The sequence below is a fragment of the Cetorhinus maximus genome, unplaced genomic scaffold, assembly GCF_964194155.1.
Source record: "Cetorhinus maximus unplaced genomic scaffold, sCetMax3.hap1.1 HAP1_SCAFFOLD_2653, whole genome shotgun sequence".
Classification (NCBI taxonomy): domain Eukaryota; kingdom Metazoa; phylum Chordata; class Chondrichthyes; order Lamniformes; family Cetorhinidae; genus Cetorhinus; species Cetorhinus maximus.
The window spans coordinates 13662-40438 of NW_027598587.1; the positions used below are offsets into that span (position 1 = coordinate 13662).

At 54.8% G+C, this 26777-nt stretch overlaps 1 protein-coding gene across 1 annotated transcript in view; it reads left to right on the forward strand.

Moving 5' to 3' along the window:
* LOC144677543 (zonadhesin-like) overlaps nt 1-26334 on the forward strand; it is a 39557-nt gene extending 13223 nt beyond the window's left edge. Inside the window, exons 8-19 of the mRNA XM_078537610.1 lie at nt 883-991; nt 2199-2293; nt 5407-5583; nt 6920-7122; nt 8916-9060; nt 12427-12668; nt 14074-14238; nt 18432-18559; nt 21618-21886; nt 22923-23131; nt 24091-24232; nt 26063-26334. Of these exons, the coding sequence (XP_078393736.1) occupies nt 883-991; nt 2199-2293; nt 5407-5583; nt 6920-7122; nt 8916-9060; nt 12427-12668; nt 14074-14238; nt 18432-18559; nt 21618-21886; nt 22923-23131; nt 24091-24232; nt 26063-26334 (2156 nt within the window). The remainder of the gene's footprint in view (nt 1-882; nt 992-2198; nt 2294-5406; nt 5584-6919; nt 7123-8915; nt 9061-12426; nt 12669-14073; nt 14239-18431; nt 18560-21617; nt 21887-22922; nt 23132-24090; nt 24233-26062) is intronic.
* Nucleotides 26335-26777: the final 443 nt, after the last annotated feature.

Sequence of the window (26777 nt, forward strand, 5' to 3'; positions counted from 1 at the left end):
AGAGGGTCCTTCAACGGCAACAGCAAATTGCATTCATATATAACACCCTTAAAGTATTAGAAACATCCCTCACAGGAGGGCCGTCAGACCACGTTTGACCCTCTTAAGCCCAAGGAGATTTTGGGACGGGTGACCAAAAAAAGCTCGGTCCAAAGGGGTCGGTTTTGAGGAGCGTCTTAAAGGACGAGAGAGAGAGAGATAGAGAGAGAGGCGGAGAGGTCTAAGGGGGGAATTCCGGAGCTTGGGGCCCAGGCAGTTGAAGGCACGGCCGCCGATGGTGGAGCGATGGAAATCGGTGGCGGGTAAGGGGCCAAGATTGGAGGAGCGCAGAGATCTTGGAGGGTTGTAGGGGTTGAAGAGGTTGTAGAGTTGGGGAGGTTGGGACAAGTCCTTTTACCAATGTCACAGAGTCTCCTGCTTCCCAAAGCCCCATGGCACCAGCCTGCTTCCCCGTGTAGCACCAAGGCACGGATAGCAGGAAGGGCCAGGTTTGGTTCCTGGTTTGTGCCAGGTGAGAATGTCACCTTGGGTCAAAGGGGGTGTGCCCTTTAGATAGGCCCAAGGCACATCTTAGGACAGTGTAGAGGGAGCTTTACTCTGTATCTAACCCCGTGCTGTACCTGTCCTGGGAGTGTTTGATGGGGACAGTGTAGAGGGAGCTTTACTCTGTATCTAACCCCGTGCTGTACCTGTCCTGGGAGTGTTTGATGGGGACAGTGTAGAGGGAGCTTTACTCTGTATCTAACCCCATGCTGTCCCTGTCCTGGGAGTGTTTGATGGGGACAGTGTAGAGGGAGCTTTACTCTGTATCTAGCCCGGTGGTGGGAGTCCCAGACCTTATATTCAGTCCTTATTGTAACACTTCTCCTCTCCTCCTTGCAGGGAATTACAATGGACAGAAGCTTGATGACAACCTGAAGCCTGACGGCAGTCTAGCAGGGAACACCGATGAGTTGGGAGAGAGCTGGCTGGTATCTGACAATACCACAGGGTAGGTGATGACCTCTCGCTTGTATTGTCAGTATCTCGCTGACCTGCTTCTACATTACAACAGTGACTACACGTCACAAAGTATTTCAATGACTGTGAAACGTGCTGTGAGGTCCTGTAAGGTGCTATATAAATGCCACGTTCCTTTCAACTTGCCTAAAGTATTCTGCCTGTTCTCCGCACTACCTCAGATAGATGTGTCGTAGTCATTGACATCGACAAGAGAGGGTCTCAGCATGAGAAATAGTACATAACGTCCCAAAGTGCTTCACAGACAAGGAAACTTTTTTGAAGCCTTGTCACTGTTGTGATGTAGGAAACACGGCAGCCAATTTGTGCACAGCAAGATCCCACAAACAGCAACATGATAACGATCAGATAATCTGTTTGAGTGATGTCGGTTGAGGGATAAACACTGGACGCCAGGGAGAACTCCCTCCCCCTTTTACGTCCCGGAGAGTTACAGATAGGGCTACAACCTAAGGTCGGACCTGAAAGACGGCACCTCCGACAGTGCTGCACTCCCTCAGTACTGCAGAGCGGGTGCCAGCCTGGATGGTTGGCCTAATTATCCAACAGTCCTTGGAGTTTTTTTGTCATGGGATGTGGGCGACACTGGCAAGGCCAGAATTTGTTGCCCGTCCCTAATTGCCCTCGAACAGAGGGGGCTCGCTCGGCCATTTCAGAGGGGCAGTGAAGAGTCAACCACATTGCTGTGTGGGGTCTGGGAGTCACATGTAGGCCAGACCGGGTAAGGGCGGCAGATTTCCTCCCCTAAAGGGGGCATTAGTGAACCAGATGGAGTTTTTACAACCATCGATGATAGTTGCCGTGGTCACATGACTGAAACTGGCTTCCAATTCCCGATTTATTCGCCGAATTTAAATTTCACCGGCTGCCCGTGGTGGGGTTGGAACCCGTGTCCCCAGGGCCTTACCCTGGACCCCCAGTGATTACGACCACTGGACCACCACCTCCCCCCAGGGAGAGAGTGGGACTCGAACACATAAGCTCCTGGCTGAGGGACGAGAATGTGGCCCACTGAACACTGTGGCCGGAATTTTCCAGACCCCCATCCCCGCCCCGCTGGTGTGAGGGGGCCGGAAAGTTCCGGACTACAAGCGGAGGGGGTGGGAGCCCGGGGGGTGCGCGATCCTGGTACTGTCTCCTTGTCCGGATACATCCTTCTCTCTTCTTCCCGTGGGCAGGTGCCAGACCGCTGGCGGCATCGTTGAGTGTGAGGGGGGCGTGGAGCAGAAGGCTCAGCAGCCCGGAAGCTGCGGACTCATCAAGGACCCAACAGGTAAAAGCCGCTTTCAGGAGAGAGCGAGAAAGGGGTCGACGCTGAGCTGCTAATCCTCTCCCTCCTCACGCGCCGTGCTCCCAGATCCCTCTGCTCTCTCCCGTTAACCCTGTCGCCGTGAGGTACAGGCTCCGGTTTGGAGTGTCACTCATTGGGGAAAGGTCAGGGCCTCCGTTCCTGGTTTTCACCTGTGTGGACCCATGGAAAATGGAGTCTGTACCTTTATTATTGGGGTTTTGTCAATGAGCCTTTGTTAGGGAAGGACTGGTTCCAGACTCTTCCTTTACACAGTGAATGGAGCAGCGAATTATAACTTCTCTCCCTATCCCTCCATTGCTCTATTCCCCCTTCCCTTTCTCCCTCTATCCTGCTGTTCCCAGTTTTCCTCTCTCCCAACATTCCTCTCCTCCTTCCCTAAGCCTACAGTCTCCCTCTCCCCCCATTCACACCTTCTCTTCTCTTCCCCTGTTCACACTTCCTTCTCTCTCTCTCTTTCTCCCTCTCCCCCTCTCTCTCTCCCTCTTCCACTCTCCCTCTCTCTCCTCTTCCACTCTCCATCTCTCTCCCTCTCTCTCTCTCTCCCCCTCCCTCTCTCTCCCCCTCCCTCTCTCTCTCTCCCCCCTCTCTCTGTCTCTCTCTCTCACTCCACCTCTCTCCCTCTCTCTCCCTCTTCCACTCTCCATCTCTCCCCCTCCCTCTCTCTCTCTCCCCCCTCTCTCTGTCTCTCTCTCTCTCCGCCTCTCTCTCTCTCTCCCCCCTCTCTCTGTCTCTCTCTGTCTCTCCGCCTCTCTCTCTCTCTCTCCCCTCTCTTTCTCTCCCCCTCTCTCTCCACCCCTCTCTCTCCCCTCTCTCTCTCTCTGCCTCTCCCCCTCTCTCTCCCTCTTCCTCTATCTCTCTCTCTTTCTCTCTCTCCCACTCCCCCCTCCCACCCTCTCTCCCCTCTCTCTCTCCCTCTTCCACTCTCCCTCTCTCTCCCTCTTCCACTCTCCCTCTCTCCCCCTCCCTCTCTCCCCCTCCCTCCCTCTCCCCCTCCCTCTCTCTCCCCCTCCCTCTCTCTCTCTCCCCCCTCTCTCTGTCTCTCTCTGTCTCTCTCTCTGTCTCTCTCTCTGTCTCTCTCTGTCTCTCTCCCCCTCTCTTTCTCTCCCCCTCTCTCTCCACCCCTCTCTCTCTCTCTCTCTCTCCCTCTCACTCTCCATTTCCACTTAATCCTCATAGAACCATAGAAATGTGCAGCAGGGGAGGGAGCCATTCAGCCCATCTAGTCTGTGCTCTGGCACATCAAGTCCATATCCAGATGTCTATTTTTGTAAATGTGATGAGGATTTCTGCCTCTATCACCCTTTCAGACAGTGAGTTCCAGACCCTCCCACCACTCTCTGGCTCCTTAACTCCTCTCTAATCCTACCAATAACATTAAACCTGTGCACCCTGGCTACTGCCCTCTCTATTACCGATAATCGGCCCTTCCTATCCATGTTACCTCCCAAATAATTTTATAGGCCGCCGCTAAATCTCCTCCCCACCTCCTTTGCTCAAAGGAAACCACCCCATCGCGAGAACCCTCGAGGTAACATCTTCGTAAATCCCCTCCCTACCCTCCCTTGGCGACACCCTGCCCCTCTCTTCGCGTACCCTCTCCTGACCCTCACTTGCCTCGCCAATAAAAGCAAAATACTGCAGATGCTCGAAACCGGAAATAAAAACAGGAAATGCTGGAAAAGCTCAGCAGGAGGTCTGGCAGCGTCGACGGAGAGAGAAAGACGGGGGTGGGGGGGGTGGGTGGGGGTGGGGGTGGCGGTGGGTGGAATCCCCCAGATCACAGATCAACATGTGCCCCCCCACACACATCCTGGGATACCCCCCACTTCCCCAGTACAGCCCTCACCCTCCAGCCTCTTCCTTTGCCTGAGGCCACTTCTCCCCCTTTCCCCAAGGAAACCAAAACCTGGCAAATGGATTATAATGCGGGAGAATGTGAAGTTATCCATTTGGGCAGGAAGAATAAAAAAGGAGCTTATTATCGAAATGGTGAGAGATTGCAGAGCACTGAGATGCAGAGGGATCTGGGTGTCCTAGTGCATGAATCACGAAAGGTTAGTTTGCAGGTACAGCAGGTAATTAGGAAGCTAACAGAATGTTATCATTTATTAAGAGGGGAATTGATTACAGGAGTAGGGAGATTATGCTTCAGTTGTACAGGGCACTGGTGAGACCACATCTGGGGTACTATGTACAGTATTGGTCTCCTTATTTAAGGAAGGATATAAATGTATTGGAAGCAGTTCGGAGAAGGTTTACTGGACTAATACCAGGAATGGGTGGGTTGTCTTATGGAGGAAAGGCTGGACACATTAGGCTTGTGGAGTTTAGAAGAGTGAGAGGTGACTTAATTGAAACCTTTAAGATCGTGAGGGGTCGTGACAGGGTGGGATGTGGAGAGGATGTTTCCTCTTGTGGGAGAATCTAGAACTAGGGGGGGGTCACTGTTTAAAAATAAGGGGTCGCCCATTCGGGTTGGAGATGAGAATTCTTTTTCTCTCCGAGGGTGGTGAATCTTCGGAACTCTCTTCCTCAAAAGGCGGTGGAAGCGGAGCCTTCGAATATTTTTAAGGCAGAGCTGGATAGAATCTTGATTAACAAGGGGTGGGGTGAAAGGTTATCGGGGTGGGGGTGGGTGGGGGAGGGAATGTGGGGCTGAGGTCACAATCAGAATGAGCCACGATCTTACTGAGTGGTGGAACAGGCTCGAGGGGCCGAGTGGCCTAACTCCTGCTCCTAATCCGTACGTTTGTATAGGGGCTCCGGAGTCGAAATGTTATCTCTGTATTTTCTCTCTCTCTGCACTGCCAGACCTGCTGAGTGTTTCCAGCATTTTCTGTTTTGGTTTTCCACTTCCCTCCTCCCACCCCCACCCCCCATCCCACCCCCGATCCCGAGCCCACTCTCTGTTTCACAGAAAAGAGGCTGAGACGGGTCAGTCCCCAACCTGGGCCGTTCCTGGACTCTGGGTAGCGGTGAGGATGCCCCCTTCATACATTCTGCCTGTGACCCCCCCCAACCCCCAACCCCCAGCCCCCTAACCATGTGCTTTCTCCCCTTTCCCCTCTCCACAGGTCCCTTCAAGGAGTGTCACGGGAAGCTGCCGCCGGAGACGTACTTTGGGAACTGCGTGTACGACCTGTGTGCCTCGGAGGGGGACTTGACCCTGCTCTGCTCCGCCCTGCAGTCCTACGCAGCCCTCTGCGCGCAGGCCGGGGTCCCCGTAACCTGGAGAAACAAGACCCTCTGCCGTAAGTAGCCCTCCCCTCGACACCTTCCTCACCTTCCTGCATCCCGTCAGGGCATCATGGGGCGCGGCCGCACGTTCTGGACAAGGGAAGGGGGGAGGGCATCTCGGGTGAAAGCGCACCCCCCACCCCCCCCCCAACCACCCATAGTCGAATAGCCAGCAAACGCCGCCTTGTCTCACGGCCGGAGGAGCTCCCGATCGGGTCAGGGCGCTGGAGGGAGGAGGGAGCTGGGGAATCGACTGGTTCCCCCAGGGAGGTTTCTTTTTGGGAGACGTAGGAAGAGATAGGGGGTCACCCAATTCACCTCCGTATTCTTGGTGCACCCTTGTTATCAGGAGGCGGTGGCGGGGGTGGGAGGCAGGAGTTTGCATTTATACATCGCCTTCCACATCCCCAGGTCATGGCGAAGTGACCTGGCACCAATGAGCCTACTGCACGTCAGGAAAGGAGGCCATTCAGCCCATCGGGTCTGTGCTGGCCCCCTCTCTCTCTCTCTCTCTCTCTCCCCCCCCCTCATAGAGCAATCCAGTTAAGTCCAGTCCCCCCCTTGTCCTTTCTCTGGTGGCCTGGTAGCCAAATGCATCACCTGAGGTCGCTGGTGCGATGTTGGAAACGTGACAGCCCATTTTATACACAGCAAGATCCCAAAAAAAAACCGGCATGGTGATGAAAATGGCCGGGTCATCGGTTTCATTTAGTCCTGTTGCTTGGGGGGATAAATTAGCCAAGATACTGAGGGTGGGAGGTGGGGGGGAGAACACCCAGTAGTGGCTTGGGATCTTTCGCACCCACCCAAGAGGGCAGACGGTGGCCCCAGTTTAACGTCTCACCCGACAGACAGTGCCTCCGACAGTGCAGCACTCCCTCGGCGCAGGCTCTGGAGAGAGGAGAGCTCTTTTGAGGGGGCACAGCACGATCCCACTCACGGGAACCAGTCAGGCGAATGACCAGTCATCCCGCCGGGAGAGGGGGACAAACACCGGCTCGGACACCGGGCGAGTCAGCCGGTCTTGGGAACAGTTGTGGCCCTGCGCTGCACCCCTGCACCCACCACCCCCCACCCCCACCCCCACCCCCTCCCCGAGGTGGACGGAGGTGGGGAGAGAATCAGCCACCCACCGTAAACTCTCTCCCCGCTTACACCCAGGGGCGCGATCAGCATTGGACAGGGTGGCAATGCCGCCCCCCACAGTCAAATAGCCCAGATGTCTTTCAATGAATTCGTCTCCCCCTCCACAGGCTTAAGCCGCCGCTCTCCTGCATTAATAGTTTGTGCCTTTTTGAAAGCTTGGATTTCTTAAACGTTCCTCTCTCTCTCTCTCTCTCTCTCCGGCAGCTCTGAACTGCCCGTCCGGCAGTCACTATGACCCGTGCGTCACTGCCTGTCCGGCCTCCTGCACCGACCTCTCGGCTCCCAACGACTGCGGCCGGCCCTGCCTGGAGGGCTGCGCCTGTGACCGAGGCCACGTGCTGAGCGGCGACCGGTGCGTCCCCTTCAGCCAGTGCGGCTGCGTGGACCCGGAGAGGAACTACCGGCCGGTGAGTAGGCCCCGCGCGCGCCCAGCCAGGGACAAGCCCCGGCTCAACCCGTGCGGCCCGAACGCTGGCGGGAAAACGACTCCCAAGCGACGGAGAAGGCGGGTGGTACTCTCTCTCTCTCTCTCTCTTTTTTACTGCGATGTCGTTAGCATCAAAATAAAGGAACCTCGGCAGAATCGCAGACGCAGAGGGAGGCCATTCGGCCCATCACGTCTGCCCCCGGCTCTCCGAAGGAGCAATTCACCCAGCGCCACTCTCCCCGCCTTCTCCCCATGACCCCCGCACGCTCTTCCTCTTCAGATAATAATCCAACTCCCTCTCGGACGCCCCCCCGATTGAACCTGCCTCCCCCACACTCTCAGGCGGCGCGTTCCAGATCCTCACCGCTCGCTGGGGTGAAAAAAGTTTCCCCTCGTGTCTCCCGTTGCTTCTTTTGCCGATCGCCTCCGATCGGTGCCCCCCCGGTTCTCGATCCCTCCCGCCAAGGGGAACAGCTTCTCCCCTCTCCCCACGCTATCCTGCTTGGAAAGAAAGGGGACAGGTTGAAGTTTTTTTTGTCTCGCGCTCATCAGGACACTTCGCGAGGACGCCAACATAAAGGGGAAAACAACAATTCATACTGTGTGTGTGAAGAGAGTACCGGTTGGTTGGCAAGAGGACTCTGATTGGTCGCGGCATTGCCATGGAGAATGCACCAGCGGTGGTGACTGACAGTTAACTGCCGAGCAGTGTTTGAAATTTAACCAGGCAGCTTGGCCCCGATTGGTCAAGGCATTGTCCTGAGGAACGAGTCAGCGAATGGCCGTCACTTATTTTTGTTTAGCTGCAACAAAGAGAGAATAGAACCGGAAGCTGCATATATGAATACACAGGGCTCCGTTCTCTGCAGACAGAAAGGACATGTACACACATTGCGCCTGTTTCACCTAAACAAGATAAGTGACAGCCATTCGCTGACGCTGGGTCAAGCCGCTGGTTTAAATTTCAAACAATGCCTTGGCAGTTAACTGCCAGTCGCCATCACTAGTGCATTCTCCATGGCAACACCTCTACCAGTCAGAGTCCACTTGCCAACCAGTCAGCGCTCTCTTCACATGCAGTATAAATTGTTGTTTTCCCCTTATATTGGTATTCTGGCAAATTGTCCTGATGAGTGCAAGACGAAAAGTTTTGACATGTCTCTTTCTTCAGCAACACTCGAGCTCTGTACTACCAAACGACTATGTATCTGCTCTATCAAGACCCCTCGTGATTTTGAACGCTCCTCTCAAATCTCCACCCCCCCCAGCCTTCATTTCTCCCAGGAGAACAGCCCCAACTTCTCCGACCCTTTCACACAACGGAAGCTCCTCATCCCCAGAACCGTTCTCGCGAATGATCTCAACGAATGGAGGAGCAGGCTCGAGGGGCCGAACGGCCTCTGATTCGCTGACACGCGTCAATACACTGGAAGGGGCCGATCGGGAGTCGAGGGTTAATGCTTGCGCTGGGAATGTTCTCAGTTTCTGTGTCACCATTAGCTAGGGCTTGTCCCCAGCAACCCAGATCCAGGGAGTCCCACTGGACAGGGAAAATTCGGATGAAGCCTGGTGACGATGCACCACGCAGTTGAATATCTTCCCTTTGCTGCGAGGAATGGCCCGGGGGGGGGAAGGAGGTGGGGATGGCCACCCGTTAAGGCTATCGGAAGCAGGCGATGAGCAGGCAAATGTCGCGCGGTGGGCGCTGAGGGATCTGGGTTCGATTCCCCCCCCTGACCTGTGTCTCTCTCTCTCTCTCTGTGTGTTTCCTAGCTGGGAGAATCCTGGATCGCCAACGGGAACTGCACAGAGCGCTGCACCTGCGCCGGTCCCGGCAACATCACCTGCGAGCGCTGGGAGTGCGGCACCCTGGAGAGCTGCCAAGTCCTGGACGGAGTCCTGGGATGTCAAACGGCAGGTTAGGCTTTTACACTTTTCACACTTGTCACAATCCAGGATCCTGGATCCAGTAGGTTTTTTTTGGTAAGATGCGGTTAGGGGACCAGTGACGTGTCCTTTTTTTAAGGGTTTGCAATTCAAGGCCCTGGCTGAGAGAATAAATCCACAAGATTCCACAGATTCTTGGACGAGCGAAAATAAACTTTAATATACAAGGTCAGGAAGATAAAACAATTTACAGGATCTGTCTTACGCTCCAAGGCGGAGCGAGTGGAGACAGGGAGATATAGAGGGAGAGAGACAGAGAGAGAGAGAGAGAGAGAGATAGAGAGTGCGGAGAGAGTGAGAGGATGTGAGAAGAGAGAGAGAACATGTAGAGAGTGCGGGGAGAGAGAAAGAGAGAAAGCGTGTGGAGTGAGAGATAGAGAGAGAGATAGAGAGAGTTTACGGAGAGAGAGAGAACATGTAGAGAGGCAGAGAGTGTGGAGAGAGAGAAAGAGGGAGAAAGCGTGCGGAGTAAGAGATAGAGAGAGAGAGAGAGAGAGAGTGTGTACGGAGAGAGAGAGAACACGTAGAGAGGCAGAGAGTGTGGAGAGAGAGAAAGAGAGAGAAAGCGTGTGGAGTGAGAGAGAGAGTGTGTACGGAGAGAGAGAACACGTAGAGAGGCAGAGAGTGTGGAGAGAGAGAAAGAGGGAGAACGCGTGCGGAGTGAGAGATAGAGAGAGAGAGAGAGAGTGTTCAGAGAGAGAGAGAACAAGTAGAGAGGCAGAGAGTGTGGAGAGAGAGACAGAGGGAGAAAGCGTGTGGAGTGAGAGATAGAGAGAGAGAGAGAGAGTGTACAGAGAGAGAGAGAACACGTAGAGAAGCAGAGAGTGTGGAGAGAGAAAGAGGGAGAAAGCGTGTGGAGTGAGAGATAGAGAGAGAGAGAGAGAGTGTACAGAGAGAAAGAGAACACATAGAGAGGCAGAGAGTGTGGAGAGAGAGAAAGAGAGAGAAAGCGTGTGGAGTGAGAGAGAGAGAGTGTACGGAGAGAGAGAGAACACGTAGAGAGGCAGAGAGTGTGGAGAGAGAGAAAGAGGGAGAAAGCGTGCGGAGTGAGAAAGAGAGAGAAAGCGAGTGGAGTGAGAGATAGGGAGAGAGGTGATTGTATGGAGAGAGGTATGAGGTACATGTGGAATTAACAGACGGAGGACCAGGCAGGGTAGATGCAGGAAGGATGTTCCTGATGGTGGGGGGGAGTCCAGAACCAGGGGTCACAGTCTGAGGATATGGGGTAGACCATTTAGGACTGAGATGAGGAGAAATTTCTTCACCCAGAGAGTGGTGAGCCTGTGGAATTCACTACCACAGAAAGTAGTTGAGACCAAAACATTGTATATTTTCAAGAAGGAGTTAGATGTAGCTCTTGGGGTTCGAAAGGGATCAAAGGGTATGGGGAGAAAGCGGGGAGCAGGCTATTGAGTTGGATGATCAGCCACGATCATAATGAATGGCGGAGCAGGCTCGAAGGGCTGAATGACCTCCTCCTTGCTCCTAGTTTCTATGTTTCTATGACTGTGGTCGGACACAGCGCAGTGCAGAGTAAGCGGCAGATACTCACGGAGCCCCCTAGAATCTGGCGAAGGAGAGACACATCCTGAGGACTAGGCTTGGGGCAACCTGCTTCCATCCCTTGCCCTGGGCACGGGGTCTACCCCACATCACGTACCCCCCCCATCGTGGAGGATAATGCACTTTATCAGGATGCATTTCCCTGCAATGTGGTTAACCCTGACCCACTTTGCTGGGGAGAAACTTCTCCCAGTTGCACCCCCAAAATAGAACAACAATAACTTATATTCGTGCGGCACCTTCAATTGTAGGACTGAGCGTGACACCGAGCCAGGTGGGAGACGTTAGGACCGGCGGCCTGGTCGATGAGGTTGGCTGTGAGGAGGGTCCCAGAGGAGGGAAGCGAAGTAGAGAGGAAGGGGGGAGGGGAGTCCCGGAGCTCGGGGACCCCAGGCAGCTGAAGGCACGGCCGCCGATGGCGGGGGCGATGGGAATCGGGGGGAGGGGTGGGGGGGATGCCGGAGAGGCCGGGATTGGAGGAGGGCCGAGATCTCGGAGGGTGAGGGTTGCGGGTGAGGGGGAGATTACAGGGGTTAGAGAGGGGCGAGGCTGTGGAGGGAGTTGAAAGTGAGGGGGTAAGCATTTTGAAATCAGGGCGTGGCTCGACTGGGAGGGCCTCAACGGGGCATAAAGAGAGACCAGCCCGACTATCTGCCCCTCTTCTGTGGCTACAAGTCACAGCCCGGTGTCCGTGACCGGTGGGCACTGGAGGGGGACAGTGGGCACTCCCTCAGCCCCCAAAAGAACAACATTTCAGTTCAATTCAAAAAGGGTCCCTTTAAAACTTGGTGCTTTGGTTAGGGAGCCCTTTAAAGAGGCTATCCGTTTATTTAATCGGCTCGTTCGTCTGGTTCATTGGCTAATTGTTTTATTTTCATTGGTACACTCAAAAGAGCGTAAGGAGGTTGGGCAGGTAGGAGGCAGGGACAATACGAAGGCTGCTTTCTGTAAATAAACCCACTATCAAGTGAAGCCTTTGAGTCCAGTCCCGTACTTTGCCTTCTGTCACGGGGATCCATTCATCGTTGGCTTTCCTGAACAGCTACCGTCTCTCGTGGAGATGGTGCCCCCACGTAGTGTTGGGTGGAAGGATTTTATTACGTCGTCTGAGGTCACTCCCCGAGCTCCCCAGATCTGACAACCGTTGTTTGTTTGACAGAACGGAAGGGGGGAGAGCACGACAAACCCGTCGGCGCACAGCAAGATCCCGGGGGGGCGGTGGGGGGGGGTGGAACGGCGACCGGGCGGCAGCGCAGGAAGCTCGCCCGCTGTGGTTGGCTCATGTCGATCGAGGGTTCTCCCCAGCCTGGCACCCACCCACCCCTCTCCTGCCAGTCCGTGCCCGCGGGATCTTGTATCGAGAGAGAGAGAGGGGGGTGGGCAGGCCGCGTCTGAGCCTCCATCCGGAATTGGCGCCTCTGGCAGTGCCGCACTCCCTCGGTACTGGCACCGGGAGTGTCCGCCTTTGTCCGATTTTGTGCTTGTGTCTCCGGAGCGGGACTCAAACCCGTAACCCCTCTGGCGCAAGGCCATATATGTGGACATGATATGAGGTCACTTGCTCAGCTGGTGCACTGGGGGCACTGTCCTTGCAGTTGACATCAAAGCTAACTTTAACTGACCTTTAACCCGAACACACCAGACCCTAAATCCCTCACATTGCTATGGAATAACGGAAATGTGTTACTTCTCTCCGCCAAAGCGCGCGTTGGATCCCGCGTCTTGTGCGCGATTACATGACGATGTGACCTGACCTGTCCTCCCCTCCCCCCAGGCTTCGCCTCGTGTCACGTGGCTGGGGACCCTCACTACTTCACCTTCGACAACGCCATGCACACCTTCATGGGCACCTGCACCTACGTCCTGGTCGCCGTCTGCAACGCCTCCATGGTCACCCCGTTCACGGTCAGCGCCAAGAACGAGGAGCGCGGGCTGCCCCACGCCTCCTACCTCCGAGTGGTTCACATCGACCTCCTCGGTCACCGGGTCAGTCTCCAGAAGAGCAGGAGGATCCTGGTGAGTTAGTTTAAAAAAGCTCGGGGCGTTGAGCACCCCCCAACCCCCCCCCACCCCCCCCAATCCAAGCCTGGAAGGGGCATCAGACCCTAGATCTCCAGAGTCCAATTCCCTGGGCTCCTCGCTCCTCTCTCTCTCTCCCTCCTTCTCTCACCCTCTCTCTCTCTCTCTGTCTCCCTCTCTCTCTCTCTGTCTCCCTCTCTCTCTCTCTTTCTCTCTCTCTCCCTCTCTTTTTCTCTCTCTTTCTCTCTCCCTCTCTCCTTCTCTTTCTCTCTCTTTCACTCTCTCTCTCTCTCTCTCTCCCTCTCTTTTTCTCTCTCTCTTTCTCTCTCCCTCCTTCTCTTTCTCTCTCTCTCTCTCCTTCTCTCTCTCTCCCTCTCTCCTTCTCTCTTTCTCTCTCTCTCTTTCTCTCTCTCCCTCTCTTTATCTCTCTCTCTTTCTCTCTCTCCCTCTCTTTTTCTCTCTCTCTCTCCCTCTCTTTTCTCTCTCTCTTTCTCTCTCCCTCTCTCCTTCTCTTTCTCTCTTTCTCTCTCTCTCTCTTTCTCTCTCTCTCTCTCTTTCTCTCTCCCTCCTTCTCTTTCTCTCTCTCTCTTTCTCTCTCTCCCTCTCTTTTTCTCTCTCTCTTTCTCTCTCCCTCTCTCCTTCTCTTTCTCTCTCTTTCTCTCTCTCCCGCTCTTTTTCTCTCTTTTTCTCTCTCTCTCTCTCTCGCTTTCTGTATAGTGTTTTGAGGATTAAAGTTGATCTTCAGCACAAACAACCCCCCCACCCCCGTCCCCGTCCCCCAATAACCCCCCGTTCCCCAATACCTCCCCTCTTCCCCCAAAACCCCCTCCCCACCTTCCCACTTCCCGCCTTCCAAACTCTTCCAGCTCATCCAAACTCTGCTGCCCGGTGTCCCCGCCCGCACCGCCTCCCTTCACCCATCGCCCCCGGTGCTCGCTGACCCCGTCACCCGGCAACACCTCCGTTTATCCCTTGTTTCAATTCCTTCCTCACCCCTCCCCTCCCACCCCCCTCACCCCCACCTCCCTACCTCCGGAATCTCCTCCGGCTCCACAACCCTCCGAGGTCGCTGCTGCAATCCTGGCCCCCTCAGGCATCCCCGGTTTTTTTTTAATCATTCGACCATCGGCGGCCGTGCCTTCAGCTGCCATGGGGGCCCTTCAGGCTCTGGAATTTCCCTCCCTAAACCCTCTCCGCCTCTCCCTCTCTCTCTCAGCTTAACACCAACCGAGCCCTCGGGTCACCTGTCCCGATATCTCCTGCTGCGTCTCGGTGTAAACGTTGTGTTTGATGACCCTCCTGCGCGGAAGGAGGGCCTCGGGAAGCTTTACGACGCCAAAGGCGCCATACAAACGCAAGACGTCGCTGACGGTTTTCGCGCTTTCGCGTTTGTGTCTCGTAGGTGGACGGGGTGCGGGTGCGACCCCCAGTGATCGGTCAGATCCAAGGCGTCTCCATTACAAGCAGCGGCATATACTCGGTGCTGGAGGCCGACTTTGGCCTGGTGGTGAAGTTTGACGGGAACCACCACCTGGAGGTCAAGGTTCCCAGCGCCTACTTTGGGAAGGTGAGAGCGGCGAGCGGTGAGTGGCCATTGGCAGGCCCGGTCAACGTGCGGCTCGGACGCCTCTTCGCGGGCGTCCCCAGCCATCTGCCGGACCGCCATTTTGGGGGAACGTGCCCATCCATAGGACCTGGGCCTTAAGTGTCGCCCACTAGAAAGCTGACGTGTGCTAAGACGTCCACACCCACACAGGAGTCCTGCCTGTAGATCCCCTGTGTCCACGGAGCCCTGGGAATAGGCCGCCTGACTTTTGGTCTGTAGGGACCTCCTTGGCATTGGGATCCTTTCTGTGGGGGCCCATAGGTAGGGACGTCCTTCGATGTTGAAGAGGGGTAAACTTTCTTTGGAAGCAGTTCATCGATGGGTCGAAGGGGGTTTGTCTTACGAGGAAAGGTTGAGCGGGTTGGGCCTGTGCTCATTGGGCAACGAGAGGTGACCTTATTGAGACGTATAAGATTCGGAGGGGGGTCTCGACAAGGTAGAAGCTGAGAGGATGTTTCCGCCCCACCCCCCCCAAGGCAGTTGGGGAATCCAGAAGGAGGGGGGCACAGTTTCAGAATCAGGGGTCTCCCGTTTAAGACGGCGATGAGGAGGAGTTTCTTCCCTCAGAGGGACACGAGTGTTTGGAATTCTCTCCCCTCCCCAGACAGCAGTGGAGGCCGGGTCACCGAATATATCCAAGGCTTGAGTCAGACAGACTGTTGATCGACGAGGGAGTCGAGGGTTATGGGGAGGGGGGGACAGGCAGGAAAGTGGAGTTAAGGCCACAATCAGGTCAGCCATGAAATGGCGGAGCAGGCTCGAGGGGCCGAATGGCCCTACTCCCCCTATTTCGTTTGGTTTTTTTATGTAAACAATCCCATGCACCGTTTTGAAGGAGAGCAGGGGAAATCTCCCCAAAGTCCTGGGTAAATCTTTATCCCTCAAACAAACATCACAAAACGAACAATGATCTGGTGATTACTTCAGGACGATAGGAGATATTTTAACAGGCCCAGCCGGTCATTTTAACGACCAACCTCGTAGGACCAAACCATGAAGCAGCAGCTTGTGGGAGCTTGCTGTGCGCAAACTGGTTGCCATATTTCCCACCCCCCCACCCCCCAACCACCATTTGCAACAGTGACTGAACTTCAAGAAGGTACTTGATTGGCTGTGAAGCACTTTGGGGGGCTTCCCAAGGGCATTGAAAGGGGGCTTTCCTACGGGCGTCGAAAGGGGGCTAGAGAAAGGGGGGCAAGTCCTTCCTTCTAACCCCGTCCGCTTTAAGTCACCGGGTCGGGAGCGGAGCGGCGAGGCAATTGGCTGACGCGCCCTGTCTGTCACGGCGCTCCTGGTAAGGGATTGGCTCTGAGGAAATGGGGAGAGCGGAAGTCACAGGGGGAACTGGCTGAGATCGGGCCAGCAGCCCAGTGGCGTTGTGGTATTGTCACTGGGCTAGTAGTCCAGGGACCCCAGGGTAATATCCTGGGGGACCAGGGTTCGAATCCCCCAGCGGCAGATGGTAGAATTTGAATTCAGTAAAAATCTGGAATTAAAAGCCTAAGGATGACCGTGAAACCCTTGTCGTAAAAAACCCATCTGGTTCACTAATGCCCCTTTAGGGAGGGAACTCTGCTGCCCTTACCCGGTCTGGCCTACATGTGACTCCAGACCCACAGCAAATGTGGTTGATTCTTCTAAAGGGGAAAAATAAATGTAACAAGGGGCAGGGATGGGGCAATAAATGCTAGCCTAGCCCAGTGAGGCCTACATCCCATGAATGAATAATTTTAATGAAAGCCAGGTTCCCCCCAGGTGGTGGTGCCCAGCATTGGTCCGAGTGCCCACTCTGTGCCAAGACGGGTGTTGGGCATGTTGGAGAGTTGAGGTTAATAACTAAAACTGGCCGTGAAGCAATAGAGCATTCCAGAAACAAACTGGGGAAGACCAGAGTTGCCCGTGAGATGATCATACAGGGAAATAAGTGGCTGAGACATGACCGATTAACGCGTAACTTTAGTGACTAGTTAAAGAAAGATGTGCCTTTATTATGACCAGCAGACGTCTCTAAGCCCTTTACAGCTGATTGAATACTTTTTGAAGTGTAATCCATGTTGTAATGTCAGAATTGGGGCAGCTAATTTTGACACAGCAAGATCCCATGGAGAGCAAGGTGATAATGACTAAGTCATCTGTTTTTGTGATGTTGATTGAGAGATAAATAGTGGCCCCAGGACGCCGGGGAGAACTCTTCTTTGGAATAGTCCCCTGGGATCTTCTACATCCACCCAAGTAGGGCTCCCTCAGTTTAACATCTCACCTGAGAGGTAGCACCTCCGACAGTGCAGCATTCCCTCTGTACCGCACGGGGAGTGTGTCGGCCTGGGTGTGTTTTTTTTGTGTGTCTGCTCAAGGGCCCAGAGCAGGACTCGAACCCAGAAGCCCTTGTGGCTCAGAGGTGAGCATGCTAGCCAGTGGGCCACAGCTGACGCTAGCGTGCCAAAAACATCGACAGAGGGATCAGTTAACCGTGGCATCGTGTGGCGGCCTGTACCAACTGGGATGGGTTAGCTTTATTTAAACTGTACCTGAGAAGGTCCAAGAACAGACGAATCGAGATATTGTATCACGGAACAGCGCAGGGCAAAAAGAGACCATTCGGCCCATCCAGTCTAGACTAGCTCTTTCGAAGTACAATCCAATTTGACTCACCCCTCCTGCTCTTTCCCCTATATCTCAGCAATTGTTTCTCCTTTAAGTATCGATCCAATTCCCCTTTGAAAGTTTCTACTGAGTCTGAATCCACATCAGGCCCCCTCAGGCAGTGAGTTCCCCACTCACTGCGTAAAAACAGTTGTCCCTCTGCTTCTTCTGCCAATGACCTTAACCCTGAACCCTCGGGTTATCGACCCTTCTGCCATTGGAAAGTTTCTCTTTATTTTTTTTCCTGACAGGGATGGACAGACTGGATGCAGGGATGATGTTTCCTCTGTCTGGAGGAGGAGTCTAGAACAAGGGGGTCACACTCTCAGGATACAGGGTCGGCCATTCGGGACCGAGATGAGGAGAAACCTCTTCACTCAGAGGGTGGTGAACCTGTGGAATTCTCTACCACAGAGGCTGTGGAGTCACTAAATATATTTAAGAAGGAAATAGATAGATTTCTAGACTCTAAAGGCGTCAACGGGTATGGGGGGAGAGCGGGAGTAGGGCATCGAGATAGAGAATCAGCCATGATCATATTGAATGGCAGAGTAGGTTTGACGGGCCGAATGGCCTCCTCCTGCTCATATTTTCTATGTTTCTACATTTCACTTCATACTCTGGATAACATGCATCCCCTTGTCATGAAGCTAAAATGTATATAATATTATTGGAAAATACTTTTCTTTTTAAATAGAGGTTTAGTCTGTGGGTGTGTCTTAACTGGGTTAAAGCTCAGCTAGTCTGGGTGCTTTGATGGGTACAAGTTTTGAGGTGTAAGAGAGGTAGAGTGCATTTGCATTTTGTTGAATAGAGCATTCAAGAAGTGGGGTGAAATCTTGCACCTAGCTAGCAGAGACCAAGCAATGTGTTTCTATTACTAATAAAATTGGTACTATGAAAGGGGTTTTATTGTTAGAAGAGGTGGAGTTGAAAGGGGCTGGTGATACAATGAGAATTTACATTCAATGAGATGTGCTGGATATAACCGATAGCAGTTTTGTGTGTGGGGGCAGAGGCAATGTAAGATCAAAGCAGCTATAAGCTTACAACTGTCCCCACAGGAACCAAAGTGAAAGGAACCTCATTTTGAATTCGTCAGGTGAAAACGCTTTGCCTGGTGTCTGGTTAAGTCTATGGGTTGCTGTTGCCTTAATGGAGATTAGTTTGGGAACTTGTTAAAAGTTATGACAGTAGTAATTTGTAGCCATGTATTTAACTTGTGTAAATTAATAAAATGTTTCATTTAGTTTAATTTAAAACCTCTCGAGAGCTGGTGGTCTGATTCCTGGATTTAGAGCTGCCTCTCAAACACAAATTATAGGTTATGACAGTCGGTCGAAGTTTCCCTCTGGGATTTTTTTAAATAACTCAGCCTTTACCGAAAGGCTGCCTCATAAACACCCCTCCACCGTACTCGTGTCTGGTGCTTAAGCCACACGAGGCATCGGGAAGCGTGGGGTGGACCAAGGGTGAGCTCTCAGTGACCTGTCTCCTTTGCTCTTTGCCAGGTGTGCGGGATGTGTGGGAATTACAACCGCAACCAGTCCGACGATCTCCTGATGCCTGATGGGAAGTTGGCGACTAACGTCACCCAGTTTGGCAACAGCTGGAAGGCAGCCGGAGACGACGACCTAGGGTATGTATCTGGACCTGTGCCACACTTGCGCCAAGGCTCTTGGTCTTGGGATACGGGCATTGCTGGCAAGGCTGTAATCTGTTGACAACCGGGAAAACATTGAGAGCCGTGTGTAGAGTGGGGCCATAGATTCAGACCAGGGTAGGGGTGGTAGTTGCCCTCTACCTGAAGGACATAAGTCAAGGAAGCCATTTTTAATTATTATTCATTCACAGGATGTGGATTCGTGCATGACTAATGGAAGGGTTCCCATTCGAAGGCTAGATTTTTTTTCTTAGATTATTCGTTCATGGGATGTGGGCGTCGCTGGCCGGGGCCCAGCATTTATTGCCCATCCCTAATTGCCCCCCTGAGAAGGTGGTGGTGAGCTGCCTTCTTGAACCGCTGCAGTCCCATGTGGTGTAGGTACACCCACAGTGCTGTTAGGGAGGGAGTTCCAGGACTTTGACCCAGCGACAGCGAAGGACATTTGACCCAGTGACATTCAGCCCTTCACACCCTGTGCTGGCTCTTTGAATTAGCCCCTCCCCCTTTCCCCGCCTTTCCCCCACACCCCTGCAACTCTTTCTCCTTCGAGTGTTTGTCCGATTCCCCTTTGGAAAGCTCCTATTGAATCTGCTCCCACCGCCTTTTCAGGCAGCGCCTTCCAGATCGCAACAACTCGCTGCTGGTTTATATATTTTTTTAAATTCTCCTCCTCGCCACCCTTTTATTTTTTTGGCTGATTCTCTTCGACCTGTGTCCCTCTGGTTACCAACCCTCCTGCAACAGGAAACAGCTTCTTCTTTTGTACCCCACCGATACCAGTTTCAGTCCCGTGACCATTTGACCTGAGGCCGACCCAGCACCGATTCCGTTTCTCCCGTCACTGCGATAGGATTTGGACTGGCACAGGTTACAGCTGAATGGAGACCCAGTCAGTCAGTGAGCCCAAGGGTATAGAAGCCTCCCTGAACCTCGCGTTCCCCCCCCGCCCCCCCCAGCTCCAGCCCAGTCCCACCCGAGCATGGAGATCTCTGCGCTCCTCTGGTTCTGGCCCTCTCGCCACGTTCCCCCACTTCCTTCACTCGCCCGATGGCGTCCGTGCCTTCAGCTGCCAATCTCTGAACCCGCCCCACCCCCCTTACGCCTCTCATGGGGTTATACACAACACACAGGCCATTCAGCCCTACTAGTCTAACCCAGTAAGATAAAAGCAAAATACTGCGGAGGCCGGAAATCTGAAACAAAAACAGAAAATGCTGGGAAAGCTCAGAGGGTCTGACAGCATCCAGTGCTTCTTCTAGCATCTTCTCCGGCTCTGAAGGAGGGTCACACGGACTCGAAACGTTAACTCTGTGTCTCTCTCCGCGGATGCTGTGTCGGACCCCGCTGAGTTTTTCCAGCGCTTTCTGTTTTTGTAGCCCACTTCAGTGTTTGTACGTGAGCCTCCTCGTCTAAGATGGGGAGAAACACAGGAACGCCAGAAAGGGGAGCGGGAGTAGACCACACGGCCTGTCGATCCTGCTCCGCCAGTCAGTACGAAAATGGCTAACCTTGGGCTTCAATTCCAATTCCCCGCCCGGTCCCCGAGACACCAAAACCCTGTCTGTCGCAGCTTTGAACGTATTCAGCAACGGAGCATCCACAAGTCTCTGGGGCGGAGAATTCCAAAGATTCACAACCCCCTGAGCGGTGTAGTAGTAACGTCGCTGGACCAGTAACCCGGAGGTCCAGGCAGCTGGTGGAATTTAAACTCAATTAATCAGCGGTGGTGACCTCGAAACTATCATCGATTGTCGTAAACACCCATCGGGTTCACTAATGCCCCCCTTTAGGGAGGGAAATCTGCCGTCCTTACCCGGTCTGGCCTACATGTGACTCCAGACCCACACAGCCATGTGGTTGACTCTTAACTGCCCCTCTGAAATGGCCTGGCAAGCCCACTCAGTTCAAGGGCAATTAGGGACTCCCACATCCCATGGAGAAAAATGTCCCTTCAAAACTACTCCTTTGACCAAGCTTTCGATCACCTTGTCCTAGTTAGAAACTAGGAACAGGAGGAGGCCATTCGGCCCTTCAAGCCTGCTCCGCCATTCATTATGATCGCGGCTTATCATCCAACTCAACAGCCTGCTCCCCGCTTTCTCCCCATACCCTTTGACCCCTTTCGAACCCCAAGAGCTCTATCTAACTCCTTCTTGAAAACATACAATGTTTTGGTCTCAACTACTTTCTGTGGTGACGAATTCCACAGGCTCACCGCTCTCTGGGTGAAGAAATTTCTCCTCATCTCAGTCCTAAATGGTCTACCCCGTATCCTCAGACCGTGACCCCTGGTTCTGGACTCCCCCCACCATCAGGAACATCCTTCCTGCATCTACCCTGTCTAGTCCTGTTAGAATTTTATAGGTTTCTATAAGATCCCCCCTCATTCTTCTGAACTCCAGCGAATATAATCCTCACCGACTCAATCTCTCCTCATATGTCAGTCCCGCCATCCCAGGAATCAGTCGGGTAAACCTTCGCTGCACTCCCTCTATAGCAAGAACATCCTTCCTCAGATAAGGAGACCAAAACTGCACACAATATTCCAGGTGTGGTCTCACCAAGGCCCTGTACAATTGCAGCAAGACATCCCTGTTCCTGCACTCGAATCCTCTGGCTATGAAGGCCAACATACCATTTGCCTTCTGTACCACCTGCTGCACCTGCATGCTTACCTTCAGCGACTGGCGTACGAGGGCACCCAGGTCTCGTTGCGCATCCCCCCCTCCTCGATTTATAGCCGTATAATAATCTGCCTTCCTGTTTTTGCTACCAAAGCGGATAACCTCACGTTTATCCACGTTAGACTGCATCTGCCATGCCTTGGCCCACTCGCTCAGCTTGTCCGAATCTCCCCGAAGTCTATCTCCTTACGCGGCTGAATTATTTTGGCCCCACCGTGTATCTGGGAGGCCTCGTTACCCCGTTAGAGGCGCTAGTTGTTGTTGTTGTTGTTGTTGTTGTTGTAAATAGACCGAACGCGATGACCCGTTACCTAACGCTCCCTCCCCCTCCTCCCCTCTGCCCGCAGGTGCCAGCCCGACCAACGCGAGGACCTGAACATTAGCTGCCGGCCAGGCGAGTTGCCGAAGATGGTGGCCCTGTGCGAGGAGCTGCTGGCGGACAAGTACCGGCCCTGCCGCGGGCGCGTCCCCCTCAGGCCCTTCATCCTCAACTGCGTGCACGACATGTGCCTGTACTCCGGCATGCTGTCCACCCTCTGCGACAACATCCACTCCTACGTGGAGGCCTGCAAGAGCGAGGGCGTCGACCTCAAGTGGAGGAACAGCACCTTCTGCCGTGAGTGACGACCAGCTCGAGTCGGGGGGTGTGGGGGGGGTGGGGTGGGGTAGGTAGAGGAGGCTGTTCAGCCCAACCCGGTCCTTCCTATCCCAGGACCGACCCTCCTCTCTCCCCTCGCCGACGGCCGCCGCTCACTCATTTCCAAAATGGTTCCGGGGATCTCATTCCCCACCCCCCCCGCCCCCACCCAATGGCCCAAACTCTACCTCCCGGATAAACCACCCTCTGCCCCCTCGCTCTCGCTCCGAGAGTTACCCTGGCTGACTGGGCAGCGCCCCCACCCACCACCCCCTCCACACCCGTTGTGCCAGGAGGTTCGAGTTCCCCCCCCCCAACCCCGGCTCATAATCATCCAGGCCGGCACTCCCAACGCGGCGCCGATGGAGTGCTGCGGTGTCAGAGGTGCTGTCTTTCAGACGAGACTTTAAACCAAGGCCCCCCACACCCCACGAATGGATGAATGGCCACTATTTCGAAGGAGAGGGAGGTCCGGGGTGGGGGTGGAGTTTTGCCCGGTGTCCTGGGACAGTATTTATCCCCACAATCCGCATCGCTTAGACCAGGTTGCCTGGTCGTTTATCACTGTGCCGGTTGTGGGGGCTTGCTGTGCGCAAATTGGTTGCCGCGCCCCCCGCATTACAGCGGTGACGGCACCGAGAAGCACCTCATTGGCTGTAAACACTTTGGAACGTCCAGAGGTTTTTTTTTTTGGAAAGTTGCTGCATGGATACCAATCGGATGACTACCAGGTGTCATCCCCCAGGAAGGAGGGTCACCAGGAGCTGGCGGGGGGGAGGAGCAAGCTGACTGACGATGCCTCCCAAGGTCGAACAGCCCACCACCAATCTCTACCATTGAGCGAGCGCTGGCGGAGCGGTTTCCTAGATGGGATTGGCGGGGGTATAGCAGGACCCGCTTGCGAGGCCCAGGTTTGCCTCTTGTCCCCCGCAACCCCACCTACCTACCCCCACACCCCACCCCCACCCCCCATGGTCGGCTTTGCCCCTGTCTGACTTTGCCATCTTTCTTTCAGCTCTGGCCTGCCCGCCCAACAGCCGCTACGTGGAGTGCGCCACCCCCTGCCCGGCCACCTGCGCCGACATCTACGCGCCGGCCAAGTGCAAGGGTCCGGTGACCTGCGTGGAGGGCTGCGAGTGCGTGCCGGGGTACGTGCAGAGCGACAACGCCTGCGTCAAGCTGACGGACTGCGGCTGCCTCGACACCAACGGCAACTACCACAACGTGAGCACCAAGTCCGGGGGGCGGGGGAAGCGCGCGCGAGAGAGAGAGAGGCAGGATCGGGAGTGAGTAGGTGGCAGGGGGAGAGAGGAGTTCGGATGCTGGGGACAGACCTCACCCACAGAACATCCCTTACTGGAGAGGGTCAACTTCAACCATAAAAAGACCGGGAGATGTATTCCACAACCGGCTCTCTGTTGCTGGGACGTTTCCTGCCTCAGATCATTCAGCGCGGCACCTCGTGTGACCTGAAGCACCCTGGATCAGCACGATAATTCACTGGGTCCCAGGCTGCTGGCTGACAGTGTCACAGGGAGCCAGAGATTAGTGATACCGGTGACCTACAGGGGGAGTTACTGTGGGACTGGGGTGGGTGTCACCGCAGTGATACCGGTGACCTACAGGGGGGTTACTGTGGGATTGGGGTGGGTGTCACTGCAGTGATACCGGTGACCTACAGGGGGAGTTACTGTGGGATTGGGGTGGGTGAGGCTGCAGTGATACCGGTGACCAACAGGGGGTGTTACTGTGGGACTGGGGTGGGTGTCACCGCAGTGACACCGGTGACCTACAGGGGGCGTTACTGTGGGATTGGGGTGGGTGTCACCGCAGTGATACCGGTGACCTACAGGGGGCGTTACTGTGGGATTGGGGTGGGTGTCGCCGCAGTGATACAGGTGACCTACAGGGGGCATTACTGTGGGATTGGGGCGGGTGTCACCGCAGTGATACCGGTGACCTACAGGGGGCGTTACTGTGGGATTGGGGCGGAGGTCACCGCAGTGATACCGGTGACCTACAGGGGGAGTTACTGTGGGAATGGGGTGGGTGTCACCGCAGTGATACCGGTGACCTACAGGGGGCGTTACTGTGAGCGTTACTCGCTGCCCTGCGACAGGGGTGCAGCAATGCAGGGGCGCAAGCTTTGAACCCCCACCCTACCCACCTCCTCTTGTTCGCAGGTCGGTGAATCCTGGCTGACCCCCGGCTGCAGGGAAGAGTGCACGTGCTCGGGAAGCGGGTCTTTCTGGTGCCAAGACTTCAAGTGCTGGAAGGGGACGATTTGCGCCATTACCGACGGGATCCGGAAATGCAAGCCCGAGGGTAGGTACCTCGCGTCCCTCGAGCTCCTCGCCTGCCACCCCCCCGTCCGCCGGAGTTGCGAACCGTTTCGTGGAGTCAATCGGCTGCCGCGCCCGGCGACAGTCACACCGTGTGGCCGCGCTGGGTGCCCGAACCTGGATTTGATGTCTTTCGGGGCTAATGTTTTGCCGGGGTGGGGGTGGGTGGGTGTTGGGGGTAGAAACCCTTACCTGCTCCCATTTGACCGGAGGGGATTGGTGGGTGCGGGCAGGGAGTGGGCGCGATGGGGAGAGGGTGCGGTGAGGAGAGGGTGCGGTGGGGAGAGGGTGCGGTGAGGAGGGGGTGCGGTGAGGAGGGGGTACGGTGGGGAGAGGGCGCGGTGAGGAGGGGGTGCGGTGAGGAGGGGGTGCGATGGGGAGGGGGTGTGGTGAGGAGAGGGTGCGGTGGGGAGAGGGCGTGGTGAGGAGGGGGTGCGGTGAGGAGGGGGTGCGGTGCGGAGGGGGTGCGGTGCAGAGGGGGTGCGGTGAGGAGGGGGTGCGGTGAGGAGGGGGTGCGGTGAGGAGGGGGTGCGGTGAGGAGGGGGTGCGGTAATCCACTGTGAGACCAGCCATCCTCCCACCCCCTGCACCCTCTCCCCATCCCCAACTTAAATGTCTCCCTACAGAAGAACGCGTGTTCACAGGGGTTGGCTAAGCAGCGGTTTGCATCCTGGCCACCACAGGCCGTGTGTCGGTGTTGCCGATCGGTTAAATTGTTTACGTTTACCCTCACCACAATTACCCCTCGTAGCTTCGGTGGGTTTTCCAATGGGTTTCCCTGTCTGTGCTGCTTCGAGGGCTTTGGTGTTGGGGGGTGGGATTAGACACGGAGGGAAAGCTAGCTATACTGGGGAGGCAGTGGCCTAGTGATATTGTCACTGGACTAGCATTCCAGAGACCCAGGGTTAAAAACTCTGGGACCTGGGTTCAAATCCCACGACAGCAGATGGTGAAATTTGAATTTAATAAAAACCTAGATCTGATGATGACCATTGTTGTTAAAATAAACCCATCTGGATCACTAATGTCCCTTAAGGGAAGGAAATTAGCTGCCCTTACCTGGTCTGGACTACATGTGACCACAGCAATGTGGTTTAACTCTTAAATGTCCCCTGAACAAGGGCAGTTAGGGATGGGCAATAAATGGTGGCCTTGACAAGCAATGCCAACAAGAATATAAAACGAACATAATATCTCTCTCTTCCTGACCACCTCCTGTGGAGATGTTTATGCTCAGTAAAGTAAGACCTAGGAGCAGAAATTAGGCCATTCGGCCCATCGAGTCTGCTCCGCCATTCAATCATGGCTGATAAGTTTCTCAACCCGCCTTCTCCCCGTAACTTTTGATCCCCTTACCCATCAAGAACCTATCTATCTCGGTCTTAAATATACTCAATGACCTGGCCTCCTGTGGCGAGGAAGTACCGCGGCGAGTGGTTTGCTGCATGTCTGGCCAGGAAACTTTACCACCAGGCACACTGGGGGAGCCTTTACAGGCAGATAATCACGTTCCGAACAGACCTTCAGGCTGCCAGAGTGGGACTTGAACCCAGAGGGAGGGATGACACTGCCCCACTGCGCCATGGCTATAGGACCTGACCGTAATAAAATGATCGCCGGACAAACTCTGTACAATAAAGCGTCAGCGGAGGGAAGGATGCTACACGGGATGTGTTAATACATGAATAGCGATCTGTGTTTTTTTTGAGCTATAAAAACAAGGCCTAGCCGAACGGGCAGCTTTCCTTCCGTTCCTTTGCTGTGCTAATGTCTTTCTCCTCCCTCCACCCACCTCCCCCTCCCACCCCCGCAGTATTCCACTCCTGCTACATCACCGGTGACCCCCACTACCAGACCTTCGACGGCTACCGGCATCACTTCCAGGGCCGCTACACCTACACCCTGAGCAAAACCGTCGCCCCCGGCGACCTGCGGCCCTTCAACATTGCGGGCAAGAACAGGCGGATGACGTTCTACAGCCGGGTCTCCTTCCTGGACGCCGTCTACGTGGATGTCCTCGGCCACTCCATCACCCTGATGAACCAACGCCGTCTCGTGGTGAGTGCCACCCGCTGGCGCCCTTGACCCGGTTTTGGGTGGTGGGGGTTGGTGGGGGTTTCTCGGTCGTCTTACTAAGTTGGCCCCGAGTGCCGGCCTAAACCGAGCCAAAAAATGGCCGACGTATGGGAGGAGCTCTTCTCCTTCTTCGAGAGCACCTTCAAAAACAAAAACATTCTTCAGACCCTCCTTTGGGAGTCTTCCTGGGTGTTTATATCGACAGGGACTTAACTGCCCTGCAAGAATTCATCTTAAGATCAAGTGTCCGACCGTCCGCCGATCTCTTTGTTTAAACCATGGAGTTAAAACCCGCCCTCGAGTTCCCTTCCCGTCTTCCAAGGCCTGCGATGGCCTCTGCCCTCGATCATGCAGCCCTCGTCCTTCTAGACGGGAGCGGTCCTGGGTTTGGAAGGTGCTGCTGAAGGAGCCTCGGTGGGTTCCGGTGGCGTCCCGCGACGAGACGCACTTCC